Source organism: Sminthopsis crassicaudata, chromosome 2, assembly GCF_048593235.1.
Source record: "Sminthopsis crassicaudata isolate SCR6 chromosome 2, ASM4859323v1, whole genome shotgun sequence".
Taxonomy (NCBI): domain Eukaryota; kingdom Metazoa; phylum Chordata; class Mammalia; order Dasyuromorphia; family Dasyuridae; genus Sminthopsis; species Sminthopsis crassicaudata.
Window position 1 is genome coordinate 183,562,379 of NC_133618.1, and position 13,310 is coordinate 183,575,688.

General features: G+C 33.7%; 1 protein-coding gene across 1 annotated transcript in view; it reads left to right on the forward strand.

Moving 5' to 3' along the window:
• Window positions 1-13,310, forward strand: part of CSMD1 (CUB and Sushi multiple domains 1) — a 2,669,009-nt gene that overhangs the window by 1,665,009 nt on the left and 990,690 nt on the right. Inside the window, 1 exon segment of the mRNA XM_074287957.1 lies at window positions 12,976-13,053. Within this exon segment, the coding sequence (XP_074144058.1) occupies window positions 12,976-13,053 (78 nt within the window).

Consider the following 13,310-nt stretch of genomic DNA (forward strand, 5'->3'; position numbering starts at 1 on the left):
GTCCATATACATATGCACATAAAATTCAGGAGAGAAAATTACTATCAGCTGAAGAGTAAGTCAGAAAGATTTCTTAGAATATTTCATTTGGGGAGAGTTTTTTTTTTTTTTTTTCCTTTTTCTTTTTTTGGGAGGAGAAGTATTTTGAGAGATTTTATACCATTCCTGGTTCTTTATAACCTAAAGTAAATTCTTGATCAGGATTCAGGGAGTTGACTGACATTTTCAATTGCTCAGTCTTGCTCTTTCTGGTTGGTACCCTATGCTATGGGCTTACTAAGTTAATCTTTTCTTTAACATACTCTCATGAAAATTACCTCTAGTCATCCAAAGAATCATAGAATGTTAGAGGAAGAAGAAACTTAACTCTTTCTAACTTCAGGCTGGGTGTTCTATCCATTGGGCCACCTAGCTGCTGTTTATTTTAATAATTTTCCTTGATAATTCTCTATCATCATTTAATCCATTATTTTTTTTTTTTTTTATTATGGTAGAAATATCGAACCAGGTTGAAGCTAAGGACAATGTACTTTATATTCAGAAAAGTAATTTGTGAGCATTTTAGAATTTTGTAGCTTCTTCAAATCATAGCCTTCCTTTTACCTATGCCACTGGCAAAACCATCAAGCTATAGTCATATGCTAGAAAGATTACTGTGTATATATAATACTGAAAAAACTTGAGCAAGATAGAGATTAGAGAACAATTTAGTAATTTATTAAATGGGAGAGATTTACTGGGACCAAATGGATCCATGGTTTGATCCCATGGCTGAACTAGACTATCATCTCAAAGAATTCAGCAGTGAATGTCAGATACAAGATTCTTTTATAAGGTTACAAGACCAATGACTTAATGGGGGAGGTACCTGGATGGGGATGACCTAATACTGGGAGGAATCTAGGATGAGGATGATATAATGGAGGCAAGTACCTAGGATGATATAATGGAGGGAGGTACTGGAGAGGCTCCTGATATTCTAATGATGTCTAAATTGGATAAAGACCTTTATCCCATCAAACATTAAGAGAGAATGACTATAGATAGCCTAAAGTCTAAGATATAAGACTTTTATCCTAACATTAAGAGGGAATGGTTATAATTTGAGGCAGAGTAACTGAATAGGACAATTAGGGAAACCGGGTCAGGACATTAAAAGAGAACTGTGGCACAACATCCACTGTCAGAGGGCCTGGGTTCAATTCAATTCCCAACTCTGTAACTAATATTGGGTAATTAGCAGCTTGGGTTTCTATTTTTCCTCTTCTGTCTTTTCATCACCTCTCCCCCCTACCCCGACTATGAGATATCAGGTATCAGCTCCCATCATCTTCTCTGTAAGTAGCTGTCCTTTTACTTATAACTCAGTGAAACTCTCTAAAACTGGGCCACAATGAAATTAAACCTATAAAAAATTCCAAATGCCAGCAGCACATCACTTTGATCTTCTTTCTTCTTATTCTAATTGTTTGTCTAAGGTACTCCTGACTGAATAGCAAATTAGCAAATGCCCAGAATTTGAAAAAAAAAAAAAAAAAGCCAATAGAAAAATCAGAGAATTTGCTGCACATTTGATAACAAGAACTCCTCAGCCCTATTTCTCTTTCCTCCTTGTTTCAACCACTTCCCAAACACTCCATTCTTTTGCCTTCCTATCCCAGCCCCAGTTTCACCATGTACTATATCATAATGGCTGAAAGAAGGACCTTATTATTATTATTTTGATAACTGGTTACTAATTTTCTAATTGTATTGGTTTTCCCATTAAGCTTCTGGAGGGTAGGGAAAATCTTTGCTTTTTTCATTTAAATCATTATTCTTAGCAAAATGTATACACACACACACACACACACACACACACACACACACACACAATACACACACACATACATGTGTCACTATGGAGAAGTTGCCAGCTTGACCTATATAGCATCATTCCTTGAAATCTAGGGATAAATTAAATTAAATATTTAACTTGTCCAAGGTCACATAGGATAGTCATTATTAAGTTTCAGTAACAGTCACTAACATATTATAATGCAGGAGAAACTGAGGTAAGATAGAGATTAGAGAGTTTTTATATTTTATTTGGGTTTCTGAGAAGGAGAGACATTCTGGAGGCAGACCAGAATCCATTCTGCCTCTAGGGCTGAATTGGACTTTCATCTCAAAGAATTCAGCATCTAATGTGAGATTCCAATGAGTTATAGAGATCTGGGTAGATTGCAGAGATCAGGGTAGACAAAAACAAGGGGTGGAGTCCGAATACAGGTAAAAGCAGTAATTTCCAGAAAGGGACCATCAATCCAATTCTGATAGAGTCTGGGAGGGGGAGGAGGAGAGGGGGGAAGTAGGGAAGGACCATAAATTCTGATAGCATAAGAGGACTTAGGAACCAAGATATCTGAACTCCCCCTTATCTGAGATAGGATATCTGGAGTTTTATCTTTTGGAAAGCCAGAGTGGCCAGATCTCTAAAGCCCTAATTATCCCAGTCCTAATGGTTAGGAAGGAGAGTTGCAACCAGGAGGATTGAGGCAGAACAATGCAAGGAATTGAGGCAGGACAATTTAGGGAAACTAAGGCAGGACAATAAAAGGAAACTGTGGCACAACAATATCGTTGACTAAAATTTTTTTTCTTACTTTGAAAATTTTTTTCCTGAGACTCACTTCCTTATCTACCAGACCATTTGCCTTTCTCATTTGTTAACAATGATAATTAACATGATTTAGAATAACAATAAAAGATAGTTTTTAAAAATCCTTTTAAATTGTTGGTTTTTAAAAGTGTCTTAATTCCCCCCCCCAAAAAAAAAATTCCTTGAACAAAAAGGAAGATGCTATAGATGGTGAAGGAAAGTGATGGGATTTAAGATATTGCTCAGAACCAAATGTACCATTTATTTGGCATTTGAAATGCCATGTTTCTGCTTTGTACAACCACAAGCTAATCCTTTTGGGTTTTAAGTTCTAATAACTATATTCAGAAACATTCCAGGGTGGCTGATGTCTGCTATATCTTTATTTCTGCTTAAAGTAAGCTGAATACAAATCAAAATATCTATGCAGTTTTTGTTTGTGTGATTGTTTGAAATCAAATCCAGAATACATCTAAGTATATTTTCTTCTCTGATGTGCTGAATTCAGTCTTCAGTTATTCACCTACACAGGTGAATGATAGTTTTCTTTCCAAAAACCATTTGATTTTAATCATCTCTCTTGAAATTGCCAACAAAGGTTTCCATGTTACTCTTTTAATTAATATAACAATTTCTAATCATCCATAGACTGCAGAAACATTTTTAGTGTGAACTATAATTCAACTATACATATATTTCAATACTTTAGCTGTACTTTAATGCTCCAAGAGATTCATAATCTCATCAGTATAGGTGTTCACATCAATGGTGCAAATATCTCATCCCATCCCTACCAACTAATCCTAGGTATTTTTCATAATGCCTTTCTACAAATTCAGGGTTGGGATCCAGAAAGCTCATTTTCTCAACAAGCTCATTTTCTTTTATCATTACAAGAATACTGAAATGGAGCAAACAGTCTGACCATCGGTTATGTCTTCATTTTTCCTTTATACTGTTGTGCCAAAGTATATCAAAACAAGTTGAGAAATATTCATTTTTAATTGGAGAATTTATTAAAGTTGTCTGACTTACGAGATTCACATCCAAATTGCAACACGCCAAACAAAAGGACATAGGGCTTTTTAATAGAGTTTGACAGAAATCCACAAACAGGTTAGCTTACTTCCTTATCTGACATATTTGCAACTATTCTTTTGGGGAATGCATAAAAGACAGGGGCAGGGAGACTGAAGTCTTGCATGATATTGCTGCTACTAATGTTATGCAGGAGAGAAGGAGACAAGGGTACAAAAGGGGTTTGAGATAGCTGGATCATTTTAATTTTTCAAAACCAGCTTTCCTTGGAGGTTGGGGCTATGGTTAAAACAATACTACTTCTGTTTAATTCCTTCACTCCATTACTTTTAAGTTTTTTCCTAACTCCACCACAGATATTTCAAGATTTTATAACTCAAACCACCTACACTTCCCAAAAATCTCCCATTAGCCCAAAGGATTATTATTATTATTTTTATATATTATTATGTTATAAAGATGGTCCTTTGTTTTATGAGTATGGTGAACTGTATAATTTTCCAAAGGCAATAAAGCTCATTCTCTTTCATTCTATTATTTATGATCATTGCTCATTGTCAAAACCAGCTCACCTGAAGTTATGTATGCCAGAGAGGGGCTAAACCATGAGACTGTAACACCCAGGAACCTCAAGCTTATTATTAATTCTCTATCTCCTAATCCTTTCTCTGAGAACTAATGCCATCCCTGCCTTCAGATAGGATGTGCTAATAGAATATGCTATTGTTTTCTTTATGTTTTTTTTTGTGAATTTCCAGATCAAAACTACCTTCTATGGCTACTACTTTCCTTTGGAGAGTATATATGTTTATTTGTTTTAACTGTATCCAACTCTTGGTGATCCCGTTTTAGTGTGTGTATGATGGGGGGATGGGAATTCTTGCTAGAAATACTTAGTGATTTGTCATTTCCTTCAAGTCATTTTGCATATGAGAAAACTAAGAGTTAAATGACTTGCTTAGGGTCACACAGGTAGTGTCTGAGGCCATATATGAACTCAGGTCTTCATGATTTCAGGTCTGGAGCTCCATATACTGTAACAACTAGGTACCCCCAATTCTCATAGTCTCCCCCAATTTAAAAAAAAACACAGTTTTTTTGAGGGCAGGGAGTTTGTTTTTGTTGTGTTCTCCCTGTATACTATAGTTATTGTTACATAAAAAGCACTAGGTAATGCATTTGTTCATTTATTCATTTCTAGTTAAGTACAAAAATAATTGTCTATTCTACTACATATCAGATTCCAGATAAAAGACAGTCTTCAGTCACATTTAGTTGTAGTGTTTTATTTTGTGTAGTCAGAACAAATTCTTTTGAATGACTATGCATCTTATTTGGGAGGTTTTGTAGTTTTTCAGAATTTAATGTAGCCCACACAATATTTTTTAAAATATACATACACAGAGTATCTAGGAATACTGACCATCTACAGGAAATCTGAGGTTATTCTGCCAGGAAAATAAAAATTTTGGCCATGCTGACAAAGCTTTGTGACAATAAACAGGATGTGTGTGTATTCTCAAAACAAACCTATTACAATAGATGATAAAGAGGGTCATCATCAATAGACAGTGTTCTGAATGACAAATTTTTGCTCATAGTGGCCTTGAAATGCATTGTTGTTGATTTTATTACCTTCTAACTTCCATGTCCCTCTTCTATTTCTGCATTAATTTCAACTCTATATTAATGTGATTTAACAAATGGTTCCTCTGCTACTATCCCTTTCACTTAACATGTTAATTTGTCCTGGCAAGGGGGAAAGTATGTTGGATATAGTCAGAGAACCTGAATTCAGATCTTAGTTTTGATACTTACTATTCACCTCAGTTTTTTCTCTTGTAAATGGAGAAGGCAGACTAGATGATTTCTATGGTTTCTTCTAGTTCCAACCTTTGATCTTGAGGTTTGGGACACATTATTAGGAACTGGTTATACACAAAGAAATGATCAAGTAAAGAATGAGAGTTCTGATTCTCATAGTCCTAATAGGTAATATTTTCTGAAAATCCACATCATGATATATCACATTAGGATAAAACCCACTTGTGGGTTTAAGTTATAGATTTAAAACTGAAAGGGAGCAGAGAAATCATTTAATATGACTCTAGCAGTTCAAATGTGAGGACACTGTAGCCCAGATAGATTATAAGACTTAGCCAGAATTACATAGTTCCTAAAAGGCAAACGTGGGATTCAACCAGAGTGCTCTGATGCAATATACAACATTCCTTCCACTGCATCAGGGAGCAAGGACATTGAGGAGGGATGGATAAAATTCATTAGCTCTGAACAGCTACTTCCCAAAGAGATCCTGTTGCTTGGCAGAAATCTTAGTAAAATGTGTCTTGCAAAATAAATTGAGCTGTAAATTGCCATATTGTAACTAGGACCAACCTTGTGAGCAGGTAGATAATACCTTCTGGCGAGATTAGAGGAAGGCAGGCAGGCAGGCTTCCTTCCAAAAGCTGAAAGTAGGCTTTATATTTTACATCCTATGAGTGCTTAAGCCTCTTGGTATTTTATAGTCTTCTTTTAAAAAAAAGAACCTAACCCTTGGGACTAAAATGCCTTAAATAATTTTCAACTTATATCTCCCTGGAGAGGTTATAGTTGACAAATAGATGAAAAAAAGATACTTAGTATGCACAATGAAATAAGGTGTAGGAGAGAGTAAAAAGGGGGCTTACTATATACTCAAATTATATTGCAAATTACATCTTCTATATAATTCAAGCAAGGATATGTTCTACTAGCCATAGTCTGGTGTGGCTATGGTAGAGTCCTGATTTTGAATCCTAGATCTTAACACTTGATATGTGTGACTCTGGGCATGCTATATAATCTTTCTGAGACTCAATTCCATCTTCTGTAAATCAGGAAAAAAGTTATATAATGTAAACTGTACTATAGAAGAGGTTTATAAATAAAACTATTTTTTGCATGAGTTATTATTTTCCCTGCTTTTTGAGGAAGATCACATAGTTAATAAATATCTGAGGCAAAATATAAATCCATTTCTGCCTGATTTCAAGACCAATCACCTATCCACAGTACCAGACTACCTGTACAAACATTAGCATGAGAGATTACTAAGATTACTGCATGTTACCAACAATTTGCCTGCAAGAAGTTTAGGGAAAGTATCTGGGGAATGTATAATTGAAAAAGCATATGGATTGGTCATCTGAAAAAAGTCAGAAATTAAAATTGATAGTTCAAGTCCTATAAGGATAATATGAAATGAAGGAGACAGATAGACTCTTACATATTCCTTCAATATGTGGTTAGGGTTTCAATCTGACTCAGAAAGAAATGTCATCTATTTTTTTTTTAATCTATCTACCTACCTACCTGAAGAGTATATGTTTATATATACCCACCTAAAACAAAATATCAAAGGAAATTATAAAATGATAGAATATGTAAAATAAATCATTAAGATTATTGTAGTAACAGAGGTAGTATCTAAATGTAATTCCACTGACTCATAAATTAGTGCTTTTTCTATGAGGCTCCTTTCTTTAATATCTAAGGTAAAAGAAAAAAAGAAAAAAAATCATTTCTAACTTCCTAAATATCAACAACTTACTCTTATTTTTTAAAAATTGATTAGTGATGTTTTGTTATCCACTGCTATTTAGCTCAGCTGACTTGAGCAGCAAATTAATGAGGCCGAGGTCATAGGTTCTCTTTCTTCATGGGGCCATTGTCTTTGTTGTGTTCTATGACCATAGCCTTTACTCCTAAGCCCAATAAAAGTATTTCATACATTAGTGCCATTGGTTAAAAAAGGCTGAACAATGTGAATCTATCAATCCAAATTTATTTCTCATTACTGAAAGACAGCAGGTCAAAACTGATGCTTATGGATGATAGGTCAATGATATTATCATTATTTTAAGAAAAAAAATAATTTAAAAATATTTAAATAATTTACTGACTATTTATAAACCACATGAAATATCCATATTTTCTAGTCTTCTCAAATAACAACCATACTAGGAATGGTATTGCAATATTTTAGTTATTTCAAAGACCCATAAATTGAACTACAAGGAAGGTAGTTACTTGCCATTTTCTATATTTTTAAAACAAGTTTTTCTCATGAATTCTCTCATGGCTTAGTTTATATACCTGACACTAACAATCAACTACTTGAGTTTCTTGGTGGTTGAGGGAAGGGAAATGCAGATTTATTTTTCATAAGATAAAAGAATGAAAACTTTTGTCACTAAGAGCGATCAGGATCCTCTGGTACGCTACTGTATTTCCCTAGAGATTATCACTCTCCAGTGAGTAGAGATTTACTGGAGCAGTCATCAAAGAAGTTTGTTTCTGGAGACACAATAGAGTTCTTATTGTTGGCTGTTTTTTTCCTCACCTAGTATGAAAGCAGAAAAGGGGGCTTTTTATCTGTGGAAAAGTTGAAATAAAAAGTTAGCATTAGTTGAAGTAAACTACTTATTGGAACTGAAGGGGTGAATGAATACATAGGAGGAAAGGTAGGTAAAGATTTGCTAATGTGTTATAATGGGGCCTCATATTACTGTTTCCTGTTCATGGGCAATTCCTGGAGAAAGTTAGGAAAAGCCAACATAAGGGCACAGAGTAATTTCTACTTTATGCAACTGACTGTGCATGACTGAGTTTATTGTTAGTTTTTTTTTTTTTTAACTGATCAAAACAAGAAAATACAAATTGAAATTGATTCCATCCTTCAAAAAGAAGAAATGAAGTTTCAGATTTTCAGACTCCAAAGATCCCTCAAATAAAATTTTACAATGTCAAATTTTACAGATGAGGAAATTAAGCATTAAGTACTTAGAAGGTATGGGGACTTCCTTTATAAACCATTAGAAAGATATAAAGGTTAAATAAAATAGCCATTTCTTTCATGAAACAAGTCTACTATAGGGAGAAGATATAAACATATTATTTATTATATGATAATTACATCAAGGCACCATAAAATAAAATAGGATGTGAGTTTTAAGAGAACAGGTCATTGCTTATTTAGAAAAACCATGGAATGCTTCATTTGAAAAGAATTTTAAATGATATTTAGGAAAATTACAAACCAAAGACGAGGCTAAAGAGGAACAGCATTAGCAAAAACAAGAAGAGAACAGTATAAGATATGGTGAGAGTACAAAGAATAGTGTAGTTGAAAGATAGACTAGTACTATTTTTCAATTATCTTATTGTCAGGAAAGTAATTGAACTTTACTCAGAAGATAATAGAAAGTCATTTAATATTCTTGAGTAAAAGATTCACATAAGTAGATCTACTATATGTGAAATAAACATTATTTATAAAGTACTTTACAAACATCAGTTTATTTTATCCTGATGACTCTGAGGTAGATATTATTACCTCCATTTTACAGAAGAGGGAATTGAAGCAGAAAGAATAAGTGTCTTTCCCATAGTCATGCATTTTAAATGTCTGAGGCCAGTTTTGAATACAATTCTTCCTGACTGCAAGTCTAATGTTTTACCTGTTCTGGTAATGCTGCATGATCTCATCTAGAGAGTAAGTTTTGGAAGGGAAAAAGCTTTTTTAACTACTGAATTAAAGTGGTGGTTAAAGAATATAAATGGATGGTTCTTCCTTCACTATACAGTACACGTCTCCCTCTCCTTAACAGACTGTATTATGAGTTTATGTAACTGCACCAAACCACCAGTTGGCAGCCAGTCTTTTGGAAATGAGCCTTTTCACACTTAGCTAGGCTTACCCTTTGATAATACTCTCAGGGCCTACAGTCTCTCCTCCAGTCTAGATTTCATCATCATAATGAAATCTTTTGAAGTAGATTTTAGTAGAGGGATAGAGAAGAGATAGAGAATGGAAGGACATAGAAAACAAACCCAAAGTTGACAATATGTGTGTGTGTGAAGCAGGTGCTATCAAAGACTTGAGATCAGAGTGTAATCTGATAGAATTTATTCCTCTCTTTAACAAAAAAAGAAAACTTCAGTTGGCAAAAATCAATATTGAATATGTTTAGCTTCAGAGTTAGATAGCTATTCAGGAAATTCCACAATATATTGCTTCTTTAGACTTTCATGAGTGAATCCTACATATTTTGATACTGGTAATACCATCTGAAGGAATTCAGATATATTCTGTTTGATTTGGCTGTGTCATCTCTGTTTCTTTGTGACACTTCCTTTTAGTTTTATATCCCTTACATTTTCCTTTGATTTTTATTTTTCCAATTTAGATAGTGCATCTGACTTACTTTTCTTGAGTAGTCTTAATGTAAAGTTATTTCAATGTGAGAAACTAAGCAATCAGAAACATGCACTAGTCGTTTAAATTTTGAAATATCTGCTATTTTGCAAAGATTCTGGGTTGTTAGGTGGCACAATGGATGAAGGGGTGACCCTGGAGTCAGAAAAATTCATCTTCCTGAGTTCAAATCCAGCCTCAGACAATTACTAACTGTGTGATCCTCAGCAAGTCATTTATTCCTATTTATCTTCTTAGCTGTAAAAGAAGCAATGGCAAAGCATTTTAGTATCTTTGCCAAGAAAATCCCCAATGGAATACTGAAGAGTTGGACATGACTCAACAAAAATAAGTATCAAAAGCTCAAAAGAGACTTATGTGTGTTTTACAAGGACCATGTTAACAAATCTGTATTAACACCAGTTAATAAAGCTCATTACTCTGTTAAAACATTGGATTGTTGTTTGCCTTTCATTTTCAAAGAAGGCCATTACATCAGGAAGGTGATGCCATGACAATGCACGCAAATTTCATTTAAGGGAGAGAAGGTTGTGCAAAGTCACTGCCTTTGTTTTGTCTTCCAGAGCCATTTGGGTCCAGTGGCAAGATATGGATCATGATGACTGGAGGTGGCCTTAGATGCAGTGGCTGGCCTTTTAAAGCTAAAGTCTTTCTCTTTTTGATTGAGACAATACCCATTAAGTGATTAAGACTAAGTTAGAAATTAAGCAAAGAATATATTTTGCCTAATTAAAAAAATAATTTAGTAGTAGATGATAAGGGTTTCTGACCAAAACAGAAACAATGCTTATTTGCATTTACTCTGAGTCAATCAGTACCTAAGCAATGACTAAATGGACATTGGCTGTGACTTATTATTGGCCAATCAATGAGAACCAGGCGATTTGGATTTAGGCCATGGTTTTTAAGAAAAAAATCTAGCCCATTAATCCCAAGTTATCTTTCAAGGTTTCAGCCTTCAAAATTTACATTTCTTTGGAAAGAGTACCTACAGGTAAGGTATTCTGTCACCATGGGACAGAAGGAGAGGAAGGAGAAAGAGAGGAGAAGAAACTACAGAAGAGGAAGGGAGGGAGGAAAGGAGAGGGAATGAAGAAAGGAAGGAGGAACTAAGTTGCTAAATTGCTCAAACTGGCCAGTTGGGTCCCGGTGGGACAGCTTTTAGTACTCATTAGTTGTTGTTTGTCCTTCATTCTCAAAAAGACTTGAAAATAGTAAGAAATTTACTAAGCAAAGAGAGGAAAATTGAATGCTCAGTATAGGGAACAGCATAAGCAAATGCATAGAGATAAAAACAAATAAGAAAACTAACAAACAAAAAGTGTATTTTCAGAATCCAAATGGATATCTGGTCTTTCAGAAGTAAAAAGGTTGTGGATATAGATAATATGGGGTAAATCCAGATGGATAGGGTAGTACCTGATAGTAGCCAGTGATGAATACCAAAAAAGAAAAAAAAATTACCTTTATTTAGTATATAATAAGATTTTGGGGCAATGCATTAACCAGATTGTGCGGTTTATATATACGGACACATACACAAAATTGTGTGTGTGTGTGTGTGTATGTGTGTGTGTGTGTGTGTGACTAATTGAGAAAAATTGCTATAAAACTGAAAAGCAATTAGGTAGAAACTAGATTTAGAGCAACATATCACAATATATACACTAAGATAAAATCAAAATAGATATACAATTTAGACATAAAGTGTGGTATCAAAAGCAAATTTGGAAAGAATGGAAAATTTTCCTTATCTGAATAAGAGAAGCATTGTTCGTTGGAAACTTAGTAAATACTTTGTCATAGAAATAGTTTTTATGGGTGCTAAGGTTGTCAAGTCAGTTTGTAAAACAAGCAAACCACAATTAATTAATTATATATCTGAAACAGCCTAATAATGCTGTAGACATTGTTTCTTTAGAAAAAGACCTTCCAATTTCTGATTTTAAAGGCCAGAATATCTCTGTATGTCTATTCCAGATCCCATCATATCCACTACTTACTACTACTCTTTACTACTACTCTTTATTCCACATTTGGAGAGAGAACTATGAAGACTGAATGCCAATTGAAACATACTGTTTTAACTATTTTTAACTTTTTTTTTCTTTTTTTCTTTCTCATGATTTTCCCTTTTGTTTTGATTTTTCTCTCTCAACATGACTTATATGGAGATATGTAAAAAAGTATATATATATATATATATACATATATATATATATGTATATGTATAATCCAAAAAAAAGATTTTTTTTTTTAAAAAAGGTGATGTCTAGGATTATCAGAAGAAAAATTGGTGGCATGTAGAATTTTCCTCCTCTTTTCTTTCTTTCCTTCTAGTTATCACCAATTCACTTTGTTATCTCTTTTCCTTATTGCTACTGAACTCTGAAATGAGAAGTTAACTGGAGTTTAAGACCAGAGTAAGAGAATGTATAATGATTCTAGTATGAAGAAGAGAAAAGAAGGGGTATAAAATCCCTTGTAGTAAAGAGATAATGACTTGGATATGCCATCTGTTTGCATGTAAACCAAGCAGACCTGTCAGGGTTTGACAATTTTTACATCTTAAGTATGACTCATACAATTATTTTAAATCTTTTTTTGTGATGACAAAATTTCTTGCAATAATTATGCCACCGTCAAAAATAGATTTTTAGTTAATATACATGCTCACACAATAATATTGCAATTATTGTAGTGAAATTAAAATATGTGTAATGGGCTATCCTAGTAAAGAGCAGATAATTTCTCTACAATGATCTACTCTTGGTATTATCTTGATATTATGGCTCTAAAATTGTCTTGCAGCTTCATAGACTTAACATTCATTATTTGGAAAACCTTCAATTTAATTTTATTTGTATCAACCTCTTGGGGTTGATTTTTTTGTCTGGTGGTTACTCTCCTTGAATTGTACTACACTGAAGATTCAATATTGTTTTATGATATATTTGTATCTATGGCTGTATGAATATATATTTGTATTTATTTCCAGGGCTTATGCTGCTACTGACAACACTATTTTGTCTTTCAGTGAAAAAAGCAATTGAGCTGAAGTCAAGAGGAGTCAAGATGCTGCCCAACAAGGACAATAATCATAAAAATTCTGTCTGTAAGTCCTATTTTTATGCAAATATAAATATTTGTTAAAAAAAAAAAGAGATCAAGAGAATGTGACATTTAAAGAAAATATACATGTTCTTTTTTCTGTTTTGTCTTTTCTCAATATTTCCTTTTATAAATGTTTTTTTTTCCCCTAGGAAAACAAGGAACACTAGGTTCACACACAGACTATGTGGGTAAATAAAAAATTTTTCCCCACTCTGCTGGATCTATTGTTCCCTTTATTATTTCTCTAATCATAGTCAA